This window comes from Amborella trichopoda, chromosome 7 (assembly GCF_054954075.1).
Source record: "Amborella trichopoda isolate Santa Cruz 75 chromosome 7, AtrichopodaSantaCruz75HAP2 v2.0, whole genome shotgun sequence".
Taxonomy (NCBI): domain Eukaryota; kingdom Viridiplantae; phylum Streptophyta; class Magnoliopsida; order Amborellales; family Amborellaceae; genus Amborella; species Amborella trichopoda.
In genome coordinates, this window is record NC_142342.1 from 31,334,862 (window position 1) to 31,356,925 (window position 22,064).

At 38.1% G+C, this 22,064-nt stretch overlaps 1 protein-coding gene across 5 annotated transcripts in view; it reads right to left on the reverse strand.

Annotated features, from left to right (window-relative positions):
- LOC18426518 (histidine--tRNA ligase, chloroplastic/mitochondrial) overlaps positions 1–22,064 on the reverse strand; it is a 59,078-nt gene that overhangs the window by 31,359 nt on the left and 5,655 nt on the right. For all 5 annotated transcript variants that reach the window (XM_088872548.1, XM_088872547.1, XM_020662534.2 and 2 more), the window contains exons 2-5: positions 21,848–22,041; positions 21,674–21,769; positions 2,121–2,209; positions 1,797–1,926 (exon numbers count right to left, since the gene is read on the reverse strand). In XM_088872548.1, the coding sequence (XP_088728674.1) occupies positions 1,797–1,926; positions 2,121–2,209; positions 21,674–21,769; positions 21,848–22,041 (509 nt within the window). The remainder of the gene's footprint in view (positions 1–1,796; positions 1,927–2,120; positions 2,210–21,673; positions 21,770–21,847; positions 22,042–22,064) is intronic.

Genomic DNA, 22,064 nt, shown 5'->3' on the forward strand with positions numbered 1-22,064 from the left:
AAGGAGTATTAGGAGAATCTACAATAAAAAAAAACCTCGATAAGGAAACTTAGTGGTGGAATGATGAGGTTCAGAAGGCCATTAGCGAAAAACGATCATGTTATAAAACTTGGCAGTGTAATAACAACGATCAAAACTTAGAAGAATATAAAAGTGCTAAGAAAATGCTAAATAAATAATAAGTAAAGATGATGAGGTCAACGAAAGGTGGAGAGTCAATTTTTCAAAAATTATTAAATGACGAACAAAATGGGAACATAACGAACAAAATGGGAACATAGTGGTAGAAGGGTCTATTGGTACAAGTGACAGCGGAGGTCATAGATATATTCGTAGGACTAAGATGTCGAAAGTGAGAGAAGCTTTGAAAAGGATGAAGATAGGAAAGGCTTTAGGATCAGATGGTATCGCGATAGAGGTTCGAAAGTGCATGGGGAAATTTGAGATTAACTGGCTGACAAAGTTGTTCAACAAGGTGTTGAAAACAATGAAAATGTCAGACAAATGGAGAAAAGGTCTTGTGGTACTTATTTACAAGAACAAAGGAGACATACAGAATTGTGCAAACTATCAAGGGATCAAGCTTATGAGTCATACTATAAAGCTCTGGGAAAGAGTCATTGAGCAACGACTAAGGCATGAAACAAGTGTATCTGAAAACCAACAACTGAAGCAATTTTCCTGCTTACGCAACTGATTGATAAGTTTAGGACGAAGAGAAAAGACCTCCACATGGTCTTTATTGACGGTTAGTAATAATAGGAATAAAGACGAGGAAGTAATTAAGATTGACGGTTAGGAAGTAAAAAAAAGACCGTACTTTCGAAATTTTGGATCGATAATCCAGGAATATGGAGAGATCAAGGAAGATGTCAAATACAAAATTAGAGCTGGGTGGGCGAAGTGGAGATGTGCAATTGGAATTTTATGTGATCGCCGCATACCAATGAGGTTGAAGGGCAAGTTCTATAGCACAGCGGTGAGACCAGCTTTGCTCTATGGGGCGGAATGTAGTGTGGATAAAAAACAAGATACCCATAGAATGAGTATAGCGGAGATGAGGATGTTGAGATGGATGAGTGGTAAGACAAGAAGGGATAGAATTCGCAATGAATCTATTCGAAAGAATTTAGGCCTGGCACCAATAGGTAATAAAATGAGAGAGAGGAGACTTAGGTGGGTTGGCCATATGTGGAGCCAACCAAGTACAGCACCTGTTAGGAGGTATGAATTAGTTCAAGTGGAAGGACTGAAAAGGGAAAGGGATAGACCCATAAGGACGTGGTTGGAAGTAGTCTGAAAAAATATGGAGACTTATGGTCTCGTTGAGGATATGGCCTTTAATAGAGCAGATTTGAGAACCAGGATTCATGTGGCTGACCCCAATTAATTGGGAAAAGGCTAAAATGATGATGATATTTCTGAATTTTATTTCACTTCATATGCATCACTCATTTTAGACACTTCCTCACTGCATAAAGATTTGCAAACAAATCATCATAGTTCCAATTATGATAATAGATAAGAAAGGAAAATACCCACTGTACAAAAGTTTTACCAAAAGAAATAACAGATTATACATGTAATCCTCTACAACAATCAAAAAAACCATTTAATGTAGAAAATACCATTCAGTAGCCATTTAATATAGCCCACAATAGTTACAATGTAATGAGCATGAATTAAATAATGGAATAGATAATATGATTCATTGAAACTAGTATGGTTAGTATTAGAGATGTTAAATTTTATGCAATAAAAAATAGGGAACTATACAAAAATCAGTTGAAGCATACTGCAACTCCCTGAACCCCAATGATGTCCATATTCCATTGGTAGTGCTCACGTCGCCTTCCTCTAGTTGTCCGCTCGTACCGCCAGCATTGTCCTATTGTAAACCATTTTACCGGAAGTGGTAGAGCTTTCCTAGACACATACAATGAAAACATCAGATATATCTTTATAAGTCCGAACTGATACTGATGCCCAACATTGAAGTCGAAGAATAAGTTCCCTCAACATGCTTATGATCATAATCATAACTTGAAAATAAAGGAAAGCATTCAGCAAAGAGCCTTAAAATTAGAATGTGAGAAACTAGCACCGTCGCAGTTGAATACCCCTTTTGTATCACAAGTCGTGCCAAAGAGGGAGTAAGCTCAGGCCTCAAGGCAACGCGTCGACCACCTTTATCCTCAAAATTATATAGCTGCAAGAAATCAATAATAATTAATAAATTACAAAACTAAAATTCTAATTGAGAAACAATACTTACCTAACACAAAGTTCATGTATAGGAATTAACTAATTCCTAGCATTCATGGACCCCAAATTTCCTTTTCCTTTTTACACAAAATAAATATCACAAACAGATATTGGCAACATCAAAAATAGGCCAAAGTTTCTAGCTTATACCAACTACACATTAAAAGCTCCCGAGTCATCACATTACCAGTGCACTGTTGTCCATTTAAGAATCCAACATCCACAAACAATAATTCAATAAACCATCAGGACGGATATTTGATCTAATATCCCCATTTATATAGACCCTATAAATATAAATTAACATATTCCAGAAAAAATCAATGAAGCAAAGAGAACAATGACTTATGGTCCACATTGAGCTGGTCCCCAAAACAAAAATGGAGTAAAAATGCTATTCCATTCTCAAATCCTAGACCACTACAAGAAAAGGAGAACACTTAGCTATAGAAATTTGTGGCCCTCAAAGCCTTTTATTCATTGCGTTTACACACGGCATGTACTCTCTTTCTTTTTTCCCCTTGAATACATCACCAGATGTTGTGTACTCCTTTGAGAGGTTTCTCACTTAATGATTAAGACATTCTTTTCATTGTTCTCCACAAGTTTTTTATAAACATTGTCTACATGATACGAATTAGAGAATAGAAAAGAAACTCGGAACGGAAACAATAGAAGGCAATGTAATAGATAGAGAGTGGAAGGCACTATTCAATGTGCATGTTTGAGGCTGCTCAATCAAACCTTCATAAGCACACGCATACGCTCCAAGGTATATCCATGATTTGGACATGCCAGCCCTAAAATGCAACAATGGCTTACATAGAGATGTAAAGAGAAGATAATTGGGGAAGTGAAGAGGTGTAATTAATTAATGTACTATCTTCTTGTAGTCATTTAGTAAAAAAAGTACAAAAGGGGCAAATAAAATTATTACTTTAATTTTACATTTCATTAGGGTTAGCCATGTACTTTTACACTTTTTTATATACATTTCCAAGTGCTTACTTGGCTGCACAGCACCTTTTCATCAAACCTCCTTGGGATCTTAATTATTCACCTGTTTGATGTTTCCGAGGCATATCTAAGAGATTAAAATCGCCCTTTATTGATATAATATGTTATCAGAGCAAGTTTATTGAATTTCAATTGTTTCTCTTGATGAACGACTCAGGGCTTCTGGACCTTATATCTCTGCTGCAAAATTTCAAATGTATCTCTTGGTGATCAAATTAGGGTTTTTATACCCAAACTCTCTGCTGCAAAGATCCTTTGCTATCTCAGGTAAGCTCATCACTCTCGTTGTTTGATCTAAGTGATTTCTAAAAAATTTGATAGAAAATTAGTGCGTCTACCTTTTTGAGAAAACTCTGTATATTGTTTCCATCGTAATACACAGTTTTGCATATTGATGCTTGACAACTTTGATCAAGTTTAAGCTTCAATCAATTTCTACAGGGAAAATCAGTTTCTAGATTTGGCTTCTGTAAGTATTTTGTGAGCAGATCAACACTTATTTCCTAATTTTCTACTTCTTCTAGCTCTGGCATTTATTTTAATACTGTCATTAAACTCCAATGGTGCTTAATAAAGGCTATTGGGATCGAAACATCTCAATAGGAAAAAATGCTTCCTCTAGTCATCCATCATGGCTAACTTTCTGGAGGACAAAGATTTGTTTGGATTAGTTGATGGGTCCACACCTAGACCTGCTGATGAAAAAGATACCCCAGAAAGGAGAACAAAGAATGCCAAAATTAAAATCTGGTTTCTCCAATCCGTTGAGGACAAATTGCCCTTGACTTAGTCTCTTTTTCCACATGCAAGGAGATGTCAAATTAATTGAAGAAGATATACCAGCAAACTAACCATCCTCAACTCTCCCAAACAAAGCAGGCATTTATGAACTTGAATTGAGAGAATAGGAGCACACAGGACCACTAGAGTATTACTCTGCTCTAAGGACTCTATGGAATGAGATAGGATTGATAGAACCATCAGTTCGTAAAGCAGGTTGGGAAAGTATGAACTCCTTTAGAGCCAGACACCGTCTACACCAGTTCATAATAGGACTTCAAGATGAGTTCCAGTTCACTAGATCTTAAATCCTGAATAGACCGACAATACAGGATTTGATAGTGCACTAGCAGAATTGTTTGCCAAAGAAGTATGATGAAAGGAAACATAATGAAACCCACCCCCCCACCACTACCACCAATAAATAAATAAAAACAACTGATGCAACGCTTTTGAATTCTAGCAAGGACAAAGCATGAGTTCAATAAGTTCCAGTGCTACACCTGCACAGAGCAACACCATATGTCATCTCGATGTCCAAAGAACCCAAAATCCATACTTCATGAAGTTGACCATGTTACCCCCCTGTGTAAGAAGAGGCCTCCCAAGAAACCAAAGGCTTATGCCAATGTTGGTGAGAGCCCTACTCAAATAGTACAACAGGGTCAAGTCTCTGTCTACACCACCTCATCAAGTACACCTGAACTACTTTCTCCGAAAATGACAAAACAGGTATGAAGGTAATTGACGCCAGGGGAGCCTCCTCAGGTATGTTCATCTAACTTTTGGGTCATTGATTCTGGTGCTACCACACCTACATGATAAACTATGCGCAGAAAATTGAGCACATAGCTCATTCTAATGGTGATCAAAAAGTGTATACTAATACCAGAAATTCTCTTTTAATCTTTGGTGTTGAATCCATATCCATTTTCCCTCAACTCTCCTTCCAGAAAGCTATTTATGTCCCCAGTGTTCCGAAAGGTGGATTCAGTGTTTCAGAATATGCCAGGAGGCACTTAACCGGCTAGGGGGGTCTAGGCTGTCCAGCACCTAGGAGGCGCCCAGCCACCCAGGGATCTAGGTTGCCCAGGTTCAAAAGGGGGATACGTGTGTCAAGGAATCATGTGCTAGGTGCACCTTTTGTATAAGAAATTGCATATTCAGGCGGTTTTTATACGTTTTTAAGTGGAATCATGCCAAGTGCAAATAACATATTAACAAATCATCAAATATTTGAATCCCATTATCCAAAATCCAAAGTACTCAATTGCTAATACTAGCACAACCAAAAATATATTATAGTTCACAAACTCATAATACATAATAACATAATCCACAGCCCATAGACCATAATCCATATCCATACAAACAAGAGGAGAAAATAAGAGAGAGAAATATAGCGTGGAAGACTCAAGAGTCTTTAATCATTATCAGAAAAAGTTGCATAGGAATCGAGTCCATCGTCATCAGAATCATCTCCCCCTTCAATATGACATTCACCTTCCACTTTTTCTGAATCTTCCTCCATTTTTGACCTCCTCTATATAGATGATCTAGTTGCCCTAGGAAGGTCAACTACTCTAGCTGATACTTCTAAAACCATATCCCCCGCCAATCCCTCATTGCCCTTCGACTTCATCGCCCTCATCAACCAAGCACTCCATAGCATTCTCCATGTCCTTTGATTTAAGGCGATATTTTTTATCATGCTTTGCAAATCTTTTGCATAATCTTCGATTAAACTCCACATAAAGTAAGTCATTGAGCCTCTTTGATTCAAGCATGTTTCTTTTCTTTGTATTAACATATGAAACACATACACATAATTCCTAACTAGTAAATTAATTATTTAAATTTTAAAAGAAAAAGTTTATATAGAGCTGAGGATTTAAACAATCAAATTAGAGCCCACCTCAAAAATTTCACTAGAAGAGGTTGTTATGCCCAAATAACCTCAAGGTGATCTTCTTGCCATCGAGATGCATGGACATGAGAAAAAAACCGGATTTCAAGTTTTGAAAATAGTGCATCTTGCAACTCATTTTTGGACCGTCAATTTTCAGTATTTTCGAGTTTTCATAGATCTGCTCGATCTACACTATTTTTAAAAGCTTTAAATTTTATAATTACAGATGAAAATATATTTTTAAGGCTATCACAAAGATTTCCAGTACTGAAACCACATTTCTTGACATATTTGAAGGTGTGATTTACTTCGATTGTTTAGAGCCGCAGCTCTATACAAACCACACCCAATTTTAAATAGCAAATAATTTTTCTTTTTTTTGGAAACTGTTGACTTTGTAATAAGTATAGAGAATATTTGCATGTTACATGTTACAAAAATAGGCTACTCACATGTTGGAAGCTCTATACAAAAACCCACCTAGAAGGTGGATGGGTCCAAAAAATGTTACGAACAAACTAAACCAAAGTCAAAATGCACCGGGAGGGTTTGGGGCGCAAGTCTGCTCTTTAAATGACCGCCATAGCTGCACCTTCTTTAGCGAGAGTGTCAGTAGTGTGGTTTGCCTAGGGCCAGGTATGTGCCAAAGAGATTTGTATAGGGCTGCAAAGGTCAAAAACCTCGTCAAAAATAGGTGCAAGATGCTAAGGGGGGTTGGCCTCTCCCGAAGCCCAACAGATAACATTGTTGGAGTCGCCCTCCACCACGAGGGAAGGGTTCCAGGAGGGATTGAAGTGTTTACGGGCTTCCAGGAGGGCTAGAGCTTCCGCCGAGGTGGAATCAACTCAACCTATGGATGTGATGAATGAGAAGTGGAGTGTGCCTCTATGATCCCTTAAGATGCACCCGATGCCCAACAAACCAGGGTTGCCGAGGGAACATCCATCAAAATTCAATTTGATTGGACTGGGTTCAGAGGGCCGCCAAAGGGAGGCATGGGGAGTGCATTGTGGCTTGAAGAGAAGTATGGATTGCCAATTGAGTAGGAAAATTTATGTCTGGAAGCTCTTGATCCTATTGTGGTTAGTTGCCCAAAATATAACCTAGGACAAGGCCTAAGGGTGGGAAGAGGTACCCTGAAAGATCCTGCGATTGCGCTCTTTCCAGATGGTCCAAAGAGTGGCTGCTACAAAGGCTTTCCACAACAAAGTGCCTGACTTGGCAACGGGAGGAATTTAGATTGCTGGAAAAAGGTCGCACACCAACTTGGGTGTGACCCAAGTCCAATTAAAGAGGCAAATGAGGTTGTCCCATAAACGACTAGCGATGCTGCAGTGGATGAAGAATGTAAATATTTTAAATTAGTTAATAAAGATTTAAAGAAACTTATTTAAATAGTAAATATGTAAAGTAAATAAATTAATAAAGACTTAAAGTAACAAAGTTATATTTACTAAACTAAAGTAACATACTATTTCAAAAGTGCTCCAGTTCCGCTCACAACCACATGAGCTAGTGATTAGGCTCAAGATCCGAATGGCCATCTCTTACAAGTTTGGAGCACTACACCCATGCTGGCTCCACAAAGATTTGTATGGTTAATTACCACTTAATTATGAATTACGATATACGAATTATGAGTTAATGAGTTACGACATGAAACACCGAACATGAAACTTGAAGTTAAAAAGTTGAAACTGTAAGCTTGAAAGTAAATAATTGAAGCAAATACAAATTTAAATACATTACCTGGATCAACTTTGGTCCTCTATCTCACTGCCATGGCAATCCCAAATGACTTCAATGCACACTTGTATAGGATTATTTCCTCAAAACATATATGATCCTAGATCTCCTGATTAGGAATGAGCCTCTCAAGACAATAATTAAATCCATTCATAATTGTGTCATTTGTCTGAATGTCCACATCAGCATAAAAAAAAAAAAACTAGATTCAACTAATAACATACAATGGATGATGTAGCTGCCTACCCCACTTCTTATCAATATTCTTCCAAAGTGGATTACAGAGGCTCTCATCATTGCCCAAATTCTCATTTATTTGTCCCTTGTAACTTTCCATTGCCTCATATATGTAGCCCATTGAAGGCTTGTCTTGTCAACCATGTGCAAGATACTGACTAACAAAAAAATACCTTAAGAGCGTGCTTGGCCCACGTCAAAAATGCTTCAATAGGATGGTATCTCGTTCCTTATTCCCGTTTGCATCCTGACCAATCCTCAAAAGTAAACATTTGCTTCAACTAGTTTTTACTCAAAATGTCATGCAAACACAAGAACGAGGTAGCAAATCTTGTGATTCCCAACCTTACTATCCCCCTCTTTTTTGTGAACCTTTGCGTCATGCTAACGGTAAGGGTGGCTCTATAGATGAAGGTTGTAACTAACCTAGCCTTACCAACTATGCCTTCAATCTTGGACATACCACAAATAGCCTGAAGCATGAGGTCTATGCAGTGTGATGCGCATGGTCTCCAAAAGATACAAGGGTGGTCCTGGCATAACATATTAGAAAAAACTACAATAGGTTCAGCATTGCCTATGACTACCAGAATAACATGCTGCTCCCCAACCTCCTTAATGCCCATCTTAATCAATTTATATATGTATGAGCACCATGGGTATCATCAAAGGCATCAATAGACTAAAAAACATTGTCCCTAAAGGACCAACAAGTTCATCCATCTCCTCATCTTCCTATCACTCCAAAAGTCAATCATAATGGATACCGATAATAAGCCCACGGTGACAATGAACTCCCTCGTGAGTTCTAGTTCTTTTCTAAAAAGAGGCTCTGAAAGCTCATATGGGGTTGGGGGCCTCATCCTATGCCCAAATTGTCCAATTGCATCCACCATGTTGTAGAAATCGCTTATGCAAACAGCATTGAAAGGAATGGTCGTCACATACAGCGATTGAGCAATGTATTAATATCCTTTTTCTTACAATAATTTCACATTATACAATTTATCCTTTGGATGTGGGTTATAGCCAAACATCCAAACCGGATCTCCACTTCAAGAAGAAACCAAAGAAAGCACATCGAAATACCAAATAATATCTCAAATACAAAGATTCTTGACTAACCTTTATGCTCGATCTTCACTCTTCAAAGTTCGAGATGGTTGTCATTCTCAAAAGCTCGCTAATAACCCTCTAATAAGCTTCCAAAATGGATAAAATTGAATCAGAAGCAAAAAGATGATGTTTAGATCAATTTTAAGAAACTTTAAATTCAAAGCTCAATCAAATTAAATTCAAATTTTAATTTCTTTTTTTTTTAAGATTATTTGGGTCAGTAGAGGCACAAAGTCAAAGCACTTAGGTGTTTAGAACACCCCCCCCCCCCCCCCCCCCCCATCCCCCCCACCCATTCACTTTCTGCTTCTTTGCCCCCCTTTATTTCTGGGAAAACTAGCTAAAAATGACCCTACCATAGGGGCATTTATATCCCTTGGCGCCCGCCCTAGTAGGCACCTAAGGACATAGTGCATAGATGGCCCCGGGGCTTACCTAGGCGCTAGGCGGGCCGTTTTTTAATCACTAGGCTGGTGGCCAAATAACTACATGGTCCTAATTTTTTTATTTTTTTTTTTTAGAGGGGTGTTTGAAAGCATAGGGGTCCATGTCAGTGTGATCTCGCAACGAACTCATGGACAGCGTTGTCTTCTTTTTCTTCTTATATGTAGATAGAGAGAGAGGGCTCACATCAAGCACTTGGAGGTTGCCTTCTTCTTTTTCTCTTTCTTTATATTTAAAGGGAAAGGGAGTATATGGATCCACAAGCGTGTGTGAGATAGAGAGAGAGGTCTTGCGTCAAACACTCGGAGGACGTCTTCTTACAAATTTAGATAGAGAGAGCATATGGGTCCATGAGAGAAAGAAAGAGGGGCCTAACCAAGATATCTTGGCTACCAAAAGCTTGAATTCGTTTTTGCCCCCTAGGATTCAGGTTAAAATTTCTCCATTGCAAATCAGGCAGAGACTTATGGTCTTACCTGTTGGGTCTATTTCAGTGGACATCGGTCACTCAAAGCTCCATCCCACATTTGTACCAAGCTTTCCCCCATACTCCTTGGCCCAAGACAGGTAGAGAACTTTGGAAAGCAAATGTCTCAGCTACTCTATGGGTTCTATGGATAGAAAGGAACCACAGAATTTTAGAGGAGAGAGATCTTCAGTTGGGGCAATGGCCGACAAAGTCAGGAACTTAGTGGCTTTTGGGCCACGAACCATAGTTTGTTCTAAGACAACCATAGTTTGTTCTAAGACATCCCATTCTCTGATTTTTATAGGAATTGGCACATTTTAATCCTTGGGGCAAAGCCAACAATCTCAAGATCCGCTCAGTGGCGGCCACCCGATTTAGGCTACATCAAACTCAATTTTGACGGATGCTCTCTTGGGAACCCCAGTCCCTCCAGAGTATGTGGGCTTTTTCGTTCATCCGGTGGACAGGCTTTGCAAGCTTTTTCCCGACCCATTGACCATGCAGACTCAACTCTAGCCAAGGCCAGGGCCCTGTTAGAAAGTTTCTGCACTTTTCTCACCTCCTGGGATCACAACCTGGTGGTGTAAAGGGACTCCAAGTACGTCCATGCCTGGGTATCAAGTCTCTCCCCTTGCCCATGGCGTCTAGGTGATATCATTGATGAGATATCCCACTTGTCACGATGCATCTCAATCTCCTGGTGCCATATTTTTGGAGAGCCAAACTCCGAGGCTGACCATCTTGCTAGAGAGGGAGGTTACTCTAACTCCCCAAGGGGGCTGTAGATCTTAGTAGATATCCTTCTATTCTCCTTGGATTTATTATTTTGCTTTTGTATCCCTTTTTAACCCTTCGGGGATGTATAGGGTGCCCTCTAAGAGGGTTCCATTTTGTGTACATTTTATTACCCAGTAATAGAATTCTAATCACCTTGCCTCAAAAAAAAAAAAAAACGGGAGAAAGAAAGCATATGGGCCCATGTGCATGTGAGAGAGATAGATAGGCCTTGCATCGAGAGAGACAGAGAGAGAGAGCACATGACTTTGTTAGAATGAAAGGGGGGCCTCGCATCGAACACTTGGAGGTCGTCTTTTTTTTCTTCTTATATATAGAGAGAAAGCATATGGGTATGTGTGTATGTTAAAGATAGAGAGCCTGAAATTGAACACTTGGAGGTTATCGCCCTCTTTTTCTTTATGAAGGGGAAGAGAAAGGGAGAGGATATGGATATGTGTGTCTATATGAAAGAGCGGTGCCTTGCATCGACAACTTGGAGCCCTTGGCCGAGGGCCTTTATCTGGCAAGGAGCTCCATCAGGCAGCCAAAGCGGCTACACGAGCGCCCTAATAACAAACCGAATAAGGCCTAGACTAAGCCCGATCTGGTTTGGAAAGCCCCCTAGACTGCCAAGGCACCCAGGCAGGTGAATTTTTATTCATTGCATGTTTCTAAAATCGTTGCGAATTTGATATGTGTCATAGCTTGTTAATAATCACAGTACTGTTTTATTTCACTCCGGTTGTTTGGTACAAATTCGAACTCGGAAGGTATTGGACAAAGTTGTAGACAATGGCAGCTCCTTCTCCTTGATTTACCATCAGCTAAATCAACTCCACTTGTTTACTTGCCCCAACATATAATGATATCAAGAGTGCAAATAAAGCTTAAGAACGATGACATTGTCGCTTAAGTCATCCACATAATTGTAGACTAGATAATTTATTTTCTTCTACCACTCTAGAAAATAAGTTAGATGGAAAAAGCTCATATTTGAATTTTATTTGTCCAAATTGTTATACTGCAAAATATCATAAGTTGCCTTTTCTTTCTAGTAATTCTCATACTTTTTGAACTTTCAGTATCATCCAAAGGGATGAGTAGGGACCAAGATCAATTCCATCTAAGACTGGAAAATGTATTTCGCATTATTTTTTACGATTGAACAAGATATGCATGGGTCTATATATTGAGATCAAAGTCTGAAGTTTTCTGTGTTAAACAATTTCATGTGATAATTGAAACACAATATCATAACCATATCAAGATGGAAGATTAGAGTCGGGAGTGAATATCTATCAGGGGAGTTTCAAGAGTTCTTTTTGGATCGTGGAATCATTCATCATAGGTCAAGCCTGCATATCCCAGAACAAATGGTGTTGCAGAGTGAAAGAACCATCGCATCAAAGAGACTTGCAGAGCGCTAATGCATCACTCTAAGGTGCCTAAGGCATATCGGCCTAAAGCATGACATATAAGTATTTAATTAATAGAATGCCTACTGAAATTTTATAAGGCATGACTCCATTTGGGCGCTTGTTTAAAGAGAATCCAGAATATGATTACCTTAGGGCTTTTGTTTTGCCATACGCTTCTCCCTGATAATGAACATGATAAGCCAGGACCAAAGGCTATCATGTATTTATGGGATATTGTGATACTCAAGCAAAGTATAGATGTTATGACCTTAAGAAGAATAAACTACTATCTCTTGCAATGTTATCTTTCTTGAACATATGCATCATTGCCAATTTACACATATCTTTCCATCCTCAGTTATTGCTCCTATTTTGTCTGACTTTTCCTATTCTTTGTCTACATTATATGATCCTAATAATATGCAGTCTCTCTACCCTATTCAAGAAAGGAAAAAGCTATCCCATTTGTGGTACCCTCTGATCATTCCAATGTCAGATCTGATGCAGATCAAGAATGGGTTGATCCAAAAACTTAATTTCATTTCTATTATTGTTATTTTCAGAGATATGGGTAGATTTTTTAGTTAATTTCTAAGAATTTTATTTATTAGGGTTACATTTTGTGGGGGATCTTGGGCATGCTTAACAGTTGTAGTTCTTGAGGATTGGAGTGATTGGCTTTGCTGGATTATATGATCTCATAGTCATATTTTGATGGGAGGAAATCCTAATTTGTTTGTTTGAAACAAGATATGGGGAAAAGGGAAAGAGGATAGAGTAGGCCATCACGTGAAGCCTAGAGTTTAGGATTTTGATAAGAGAATTCAACGAAGTGGGAAGCAGAAGGATAAGTCCATCTTAGTAACCTTTGCATCCCATTCTTCGACTCTCACGCTCTAGTTGCCTAATTGTAAGAAACCTTATCCAAAAGATAAGAATGTGGATAGCAAGTTATCTATTAGGAAGAAGGTTTTGTTTTATATAATTTAGGAAGGTTACTTTTTATGTAAGACATGGAAGTTATCTTAGGCAGTTATCTTCAAGGTTTTAGAAAGGAAATTCTTTTAAAAAGAGATGCGACATCTGATTGTAACAAGCATAGGTTTTATTTTGAATGAAACAGAAAATTTATTGCAGAGAGTGTGTGTGTTTTCTCTTAATTTTCTCTTTGGGAGATTTTTGCTGCATCAAGATCCTAGTATTGTCCCATCTGTGGTATCCTCTGACCCTTCACAGAACCAACCCAGGTATCAACTTGGGCCACATTTTCTGAAATAGCAATACACCATTCATCTCTTATCTTTCATAGCTGACCCCAAGTAGTTGGGGTAAGGCTGACGATGATGATCTCTTATCTTTCATCTTCCAGATGGCCTTATTTACTCACATCATTCATATGTAGCTTCCCTGGATATTGCCTCCATTCCTACCCCTTAATAAACCGGCAGTCAAGCACTTATGCTTGAGGCAGGTTATGCAGAATGAAATTGAAGCTTTGGCATAATTCATACTTAGAATTTGGTACCACTACCAAAGGAATCATCTGGAGGAGCAAATGGGTTTATTACAGAAAACTCAAACCTGATGGCACTTTTCATCATTACAAGGCGGGACTAGGTACAAAAGGTTACAACAAGCATATTCGTTGGAGTATGAAGAGACCTTTGCAGCAATAGCCAAAATAGCTGCTACTAGAATCTCAGTTGTGGTTTGCTTCATAAAGAATTTGGTTATATTCCCGATGGACATCAAGAATGCCTTTCTCAGTGGTATTCGTAAGAGGACTATATAGATGACACAACCACCACGAGGGTATAACTTTACCAATTCACAGTATGTATGTCCATTGAGGGAAGCTTTATATGGGCTGAAACAAGCTCCTAGGGCTTCTTCTAAACGTTTAAATCAATGGTTTAAAAAGCGGATCGGTGACCCGGATCGGGCACCTCAAAAACCGATCCGAATCGGCGAATCGGCGATCCGGATCAGGAAGGCTGAATCGGTCGGATTAAAGCTTCAAAAAAATCCGAAAAAATTATTAAAATTCATTATAAATGTTGTTTTTTAGGAATCCAATAAGAAATGAGGGTACTACATTATTAACTTTCATTTTTTTCATCAATTTTTTAATATTGAGATGCTCTTTCCCTGTATAAACTCAAGTATTAAATTTGCATCACATAAAAGAAAAATCATAGAATTATCATGGATAAAATATATAATTATACATGGACTATAATAAAGAGTAGACTAAATCAATGAAAGAATGGCCATTAAAATCTTGTTTTGGCGAAAAACCCTAATCCACTAAAAAACCCAAATTATTACAGCCTAACTAACAATAATCCAAAATTATTACAACCTAACAAATTATATTATTATATACTCAAATTATAATTATTAGTTTACATTTTATAATTATTTTATTAGATAAATAATAACAAATTAAAAATATTTTATAATATTATCTAATTTAAAATGTATTATTGACAACTGTAAGACAAATAGTACATTACATGATTTATAATGTAAAAATTAATAAATAAAATACAATATTTGGTTATAAATATAAAAATTAATAAAATTCGTACAAATTTTGGAAATAACACTTTAATTTATTATATGCCCAGGGGGGAACAAAAATTAGCTCAAGAAGGGATAAACTATTATATGGCCCAAGGGGAGATTCGAACTTGAGAAGTCAAAGCAAATAACATTAGTGATAACCATCATGCCTCCTTAGCATATGTGTTTAAAATTGCCTATTAATAGCATATATTTACATTCTGTTTTCATTTAATGATGCTTGGGAATTATCCCACATCGAAGGATGAGTATTCAAATATGCTATATAAATAACTATGTAATTGGAAGATAAACACAAGTGTGAAAACACTAGGGCATCCGTGCACATGCACGCGTGCATGTGCGTGTCGCACGTGTGGCACATGTGGGAGTGGTGTGTATCACACGTGTGACGCGTACACACATGTGAAGGTGTTTTTGAGGCCTGAACCGGTGCACACGTGCATGCGTTCATATGCGTGTCGCACGTTTGGCACGTGTGGGAGTGAGTGTGGCACGTGTGGGAGTGTGTACCGCTCGTGTCACACATACACACGTGTGAGGGTGGTGCGTGTCGCACACGTAACGGGTACACACGTGTGAAGGTGCTTTTGAGGCTAGAACCGGGAGGGAACCGGACAGAACCGGGTGGGAACCAACTGTTCTGCTCTAGAATCGGGCGGTTCCTGGTTTTGTGCTGGAACCGGCACGGGCTGTGCCGATTCCCGAGTCGAACCGGGCGAGTCCGGTTCGACTCGCCGATTTTAAATCATTGGTTTAAAGCGTTATTCATGAAGCCTATACTCAAAACCCAAAAGACCAATCCTTGCTTACTCGTCATATGTGTATTGGCACAGTTCTTGTGTTATGTTGATGATCTCCTCATAATTACAAATGATTCAACCTATTTACCTTTAAAATGAAGGATATGGGACATCTTCAATATTTTCAGGGGCCAGAAATTTCACCGTAGTCCACAAGGAAATTGGATCGACAGCAGAAATATACATAAGATTTTGCACAGTTTACCCAGCTCACAGATTCAAAGGCTGTAGACACTCCATTAGATCGTCATGTGGAGTATTCTGAAAATGATGGTGATAGAATCTCTAAGCCTTCCACCTTTCGATGCCTTGTTGGGCATCTTGCATGATTCATGATAATCCGTCCAGGTATTTACCATGTTGTCCATGTCATTTGTCAATTTCTTTCAGATCTCCATCATTTCTGATGTGTATTAGGTCATTCCTTATGTACATGAGACTCATGACAGATATCTTTTCTGTTATGCCAAGATCCCACTGAGCTAGTGACCCTCACTAAGGCTATCTAGGTTGAATGTTCTGACACGCATCACTCCACTAGAAGATACTATTTGTTCCTTGGTTTATCACTTATCAGATGGAAATCCAAGAAACAACATGTTTCCAAGTCCACATCCAAATCAGAGTATAGAGCTATTGTTTTCTGCAAGTAGTGAGATCGTTTGGCTTAGACGGATTCTTAGTGACCTTGACATGCGGCTTACTGCTCCAACTGCATCTTTATGTTAATAATATCAATGTCATCAACATTGTTAATAATCTAGACTTTCATGGAAGGACCAAATAGATTGAAGTTGATTGTCACTTTGTTAGTGAACACTTTCAAAAGGGTGAACTAATTCATTCTTCCATATATTCCTTCAGCCAACCAGGAAGTGGTAGATATCTTCACCAAAGCGATGCCTAGCAAGCCTTATGATCTCCTTCTGCAGAAAATGATGAATGTTGATACTTGCATCAGTTTGAAGGGAAATGTAAAGAGAGTGCTAGCTTGGGAAGTGAAAAGGTATTATTTTTATTCTTCTCACGGACATTTAGTAAACATGAATATGGCCAAGGGATATTTATGTAATATTTTAGTTTATTAGGTATATATTGTACTTTTAGACTGTTATATATTAGTATGAGAATTCGCATGACCAAGAGGGACACACAACTTTTCCAAGTCTCTCCTTGTCTGTACTGCACCTTTTCTTGTAACCTCCTAGGAATCTTGATTCTCTGCTTGTTTGATGCATTCTAGAGCAAAACTAAGAAATCAAAAATGTCCTTAATTAATCTTGACATTATCCTCAATTTATTTAATATCCTCCTCCACAGATCTTTTGTTCTCTCTCCATGCAACTGCCTTTTTGAGGTCGTTCAAATAGTGCTTTAAGATGGGGCCGCATCGCAGCATATGCGACCGCATCAGGCGGTATACGGTGGACACCGTATCGAAAAAGACCGCATATGCGGTTTGGAGGTATGCAGGCGCATATGCGCCACAACAGAGCTCATCAGAGCCACATAGCGTATCTGGCCGCAAACTGTTCCACAATGTTATTTTCGATTGTGCCCCTCGGGGATGGGCAAAATGGTCTTTTTGACCATCAAAAATTGGAAAAAATAGTTTGGGGGTATTAAACCCCCTAAACGAGCATTTACAGCCACTTTCGTGGCTTTTTTGGGATCAAATCAAGCAAAAAAAAAAAAATAGGCGAAATTGTTTTTCATTGAGATCTTGGATTTGGGGATTGTTTGATACTTGGATCTTGATTTGAACCTTTTGGTTGTTGATTTGGGAAAGTTTAGATGAATTTGTGACAAGAAATCGAGGGTTTCAAAGGCCGTGAAGAAATCGAGCACTGCTTCAAAAACCAGTAATATTTATTTTTGGGGCAATGTATTCTTCTCAATCTTCTAGTAATAAGGATCCGGCTTGGAAATATACCAAACTAAAAAATCCGAAAGATAGAAATTGTGTTCTTTGCATGCTCTGTGGAAATACTTATATGGGTGGTATTTTTCGACAAAAAGAATACTTAACCGGAATTTCTAGGAATATAAGAGCATGCCCACAAGCTACCGATGAAATAAAAAAGGAGATTAGAGAATACATGAATAGATTTCTCAAAGAAAAGGGTGGGAGAAATATGGGGCCACTATTATGTGTGATGGTTGGTCCGATGGGCAGTCAAGGGCATTCATTAATTTTTTCGTTAACTGTCCAATAGGTACTTTTTTTGTTAAGTCTGTTGATGCCTCAGACAAGTCACATGATGTTACATACTTATGTGGCTTGATGGATGAGATTGTAGAGTTTGTTGGAGAGAAAAATGTGGTACAAATTGTCACTGACAATAGTGTCAATTATGTTGCAGCTAGTTTTGGACTCCTTGCGCAGCTCATTATGTTAATCTTATGCTTAAGGAAATGGGTACAACATCTTTATTTAGTGTGATGATTTCAAGAGCTATGTTTGTTGTTGGATTCATTTACAATCACACCGTATTACTGAGCATGATGAGATTTTTTAAGAGAGAATTAGTGAGACCGGGTATCACTAGATTGCCACGTCATTTCTCACTCTTCGAAGCCTAACCAAGCAAAAAAGTGCCTTGAGGACCATGTTTGCTTCAGAGCAATGAAGTCAAAGTAAATGGTCAAAGCATAAGGATGGGAGAAAGGTTGAAAAAATTATTTTGAATACATCTTTTTGGAGTCAAATAATTCTTGCATTGGAGGTGGCTCGCCCTTTAGTGAGAGTACTTTGATTGGTTGATGGTGATGTGAAGCCCGCCATGGGCTACATACATGAGACAATAACTAGGGCAAGAGCAGAGATAAAAAATGTTTTAAAGGATGATGAAAATATGTGCAAGGCTACACTTGAAATTATTGATAAGAGATGGGATGCCCAGCTTCACAGGCACCTCCATTCAGCCGATTACTTTCTAAACCCATCGCTTCACTACAAGCACCCATTCATTGAGTAAGATCGTGTAATAAATGGTGGGTCTTAAATGTGCTTGAGAGGATGGTGCCTGACAAAGATATCAAGGATGAGATCCAGAGCCATGAATTGATTAAGTTCAAATTAGCCTTGGGAAACTTTGAGAGAGATATTTCTACTCGAAATAGGGACACTACAGATCCAGGTAAAGGCCAAAAGTACCCTTACCTGTTTATGACTTTATGCATAGTTCCATTGCTTATTTGTTTACCCTTAATTTTTATCTATATTATAATCTAAATTATAAAATATTATACAGCTACATGATGAGCATTATATGGAAGCGAGACACCAAATTTACAACATCTCGCTATTCGAATGTTGAATCTCACAAGTAGCTTATCTAGTTGTGAACGCAATTGAAGTGCATTTGAACATGTAAGTCCTTAACTCCTTATTCCTTAATCCTTATTTCTTGAATTTCAATTTCAAATTTCAATTTCAAATTTCAATTTTCTAATATAAAATCTAATTTATCTAATTTCAATTTTCTACCACAACTCCATACAACAAAAGGAAATAGGTTGGAGCAGAAAAAGTTGAATGATTTGGTTTATGTGCAGTATAACGAGCGACTCAGGGAGAGGTATGAAAATCGCATGAAGCTCAACCCTATTCAATTGTATGAAGTTGATGGTGATTCCACAAGTGAGTGGACCATGGATCAAAGACTAGAGTGTGTGTTTGATGGTGAGGATCTTACATGGCTCGATGTCGAGCTAGCAACAGGGGCTAATGAAGAAGATCAACCTAACACTAGAGTACAAAGGAGTAGAAGAGCGGGTCTAGTCGTACTCGCACATAAGCTCCAGAGGTCGAGGAGGAGGAGGTTGACTCAGAGGAGACCGAGGAAGAAGAATACGTGGAGGCCGCCGAGGATGATATTGATGATGCACATGACAACTCTCAAGATAACTTCTCTGATTAATATTTGAAAAATTGACTTCAAAATTGTCTCTCAAGATAACTTCTATGATGAATGGATGATTGTATTAATTATTAACTCTTCTTGAGCATGACTTCAAAACTCTTTATTCTTTAATCTTCATGGAGACATGGACTTTTTGTTTGTAGTATCACTATTTTGTAACTTTAAAGTTTGTGGTTGCAAATTTGTGCTTATGGTTGTTGATTGTTTGAATGTTTTATGAAGCTAGTTTCTAGTTTCTATCAAGAGATAATGGATACAGAATATCCGACAACTAATATTTTTGGAGTTAATTATTAAACTAAAATACCTAATATCACATATATCACATCCATGTATTTTTCTATGTATTAACCTATTTTTTTAGATTTCGAATTTTTTTATATTTAATGACCTCATCGTCGCGATGCACCCCCATCCAAACCGCATCGGTCCCCCCCACCACTTTTGGCCGCATCCCGCATTTTAAAACACTGGGATCAATAGCTTACATTGCCTCAAAATTGGATGCATTTGTGAATCTCGCTTCAAAATCCTTTCATACATAAAAATAATAATAATAATAATAATAATAATTTTCTATTTATGGTCTAAGAAGGGTGAGGACCTCAAACTTTACCTCTCCCAAGCCTGAGCAAAGGAGGTGGGTTGTGTTAGGTAGGCAGCCAACGTGACACTTTGCCAAAACTTTCTATGAATCCTAAAGAATGCTCAAAAAGGGCAAGAGGAAGGCCCAAAAAGACATGGCTGGAAGTAATGAGAAAAGATATGGGGACTTATGGCTTCACTAAAGGTGTGGACTTTGATAGGACAGAATTACAGACCATGATTCATGTAGCCAACCACACATGTTCAGAAAAGGCCCTAATGATAATGAATAACAATTCTCATATTTGGTAGTACATAGTATCTTGATTGAGGAGTGGCATTGTCAGAACAAAAACCATCCCTATCCCAATTGGTAATCAAGAAAATATAGGTTACAGTTCCAGTGACCCTTACAACCTCATATTTGGTAGTACATAGTATCTTGATTGAGGAGTGGCATTGTCAGAACAAAAACCATCCCTATCCCAATTGGTAATCAAGAAAATATAGGTTACAGTTCCAGTGACCCTTACAACCACCTAGGAACTAAAACAGAGCTCCATACCCTTACAACCACCCAAGAACTAAAACAGAGCTCCATGACACACAGGATTCTCCATATGAACCCCAAATAAATTTGAAAAATAGCTGAAATTTGCTGAAATTTCAAGCATTGTGCTGCCGTGCTGATACTCGTGTTAAAGCCTTAAGAATTCCATCCCATACACGTCCACCAAGGCCTGCCCAATCTGCATATACACCCTTCATGATATGCAGAACTCTCACATAATTAGAATGGTGCATGTGGCATGCAATGATTTATCATAATTAATTTAGACTCTATACATTTTTCATTCTATTTTATTTTGAAATTCAATCTCAACGAGAACATATACAGGATTTATTTCTGAAAGGTTTTTCAAGTATCAATATTTATTTCTTAAAAGGTTCAAATCTCTGTGATTAGGTAAGTTAAAATAGGCACCTTCAGTGATTACTTTGAATCCAATAGTAGCTCAATGGAAAGCAAAAACTTTGATTCTGGCCTTGGGAAGATTTAAAACTACGAAACTACTGATTGGAAATCCTCTAGCTCCCTTGAACAGATCAGAAATGAGATTCACTGGGAACAATAAGCAAGTGAAATCCTCTTACTCCTTTCTAAAGCTCTTACATTTAATAAGATGTAATGGTTAGGCGATCCAATACAACAATCACCTATGAATGTAATCAGAAATAAATCCAGATGTTTTAAATGCACATCACTGTGAATTTGATCATGGAAGGTCATAAAAAATTAAAAAGATTTCGAACTGTAAAAGCTAATACAACTACTTCGATCAATAAACCTAGGTACAAAACAGTAAGAAAATCTTGAATTTAAAATCAAGAGTAAGCTCCAAAGGAACATCAATAGAAAGAGAAATATTTAAATAATCACATTAGTTTCATAAGATTCTAATTGCATGTAAATATTGGCAATGCACAAACAAGCTACACAAAGCAATGACACAATGAAAAGGAGTTAGCACAAAGAAAATGGACAAGAAACCCACAGGTATAGCACAAACTATAGAAATTAGCCATATGCATACCTGCTCTGAAATTTCCTCCCCTGCTTTTCTGATAAACAGCGCTTCAGACTCAAGGACTGGGAAATCAACCTCTTCAAATGCAAACAAAGCAGATACCTTCAAAAAAGAGGATCATAAGAAGTTAGGCAGTAAGAAAACATGAACAGCACAATCTTCAACAGAGAAAATAAATACCTCTCTAAAGTTTTGGAAGAGCCAACTTCGGAGACGCATCTCCTCTGGAGGGAAATCTCGGGTCCCCCGTGGTGGATTGACATCAATGGCCACATTTTCTACAGTCGGTGACGAAAAAGCTTCCAAACCGCCATGTCGTTTGTGTGCAATTGAGTTCCCTTTATCAAGGGAATTTGAATTATAAACGGCAGTATCTGAAATTATACTTAACAGAAGA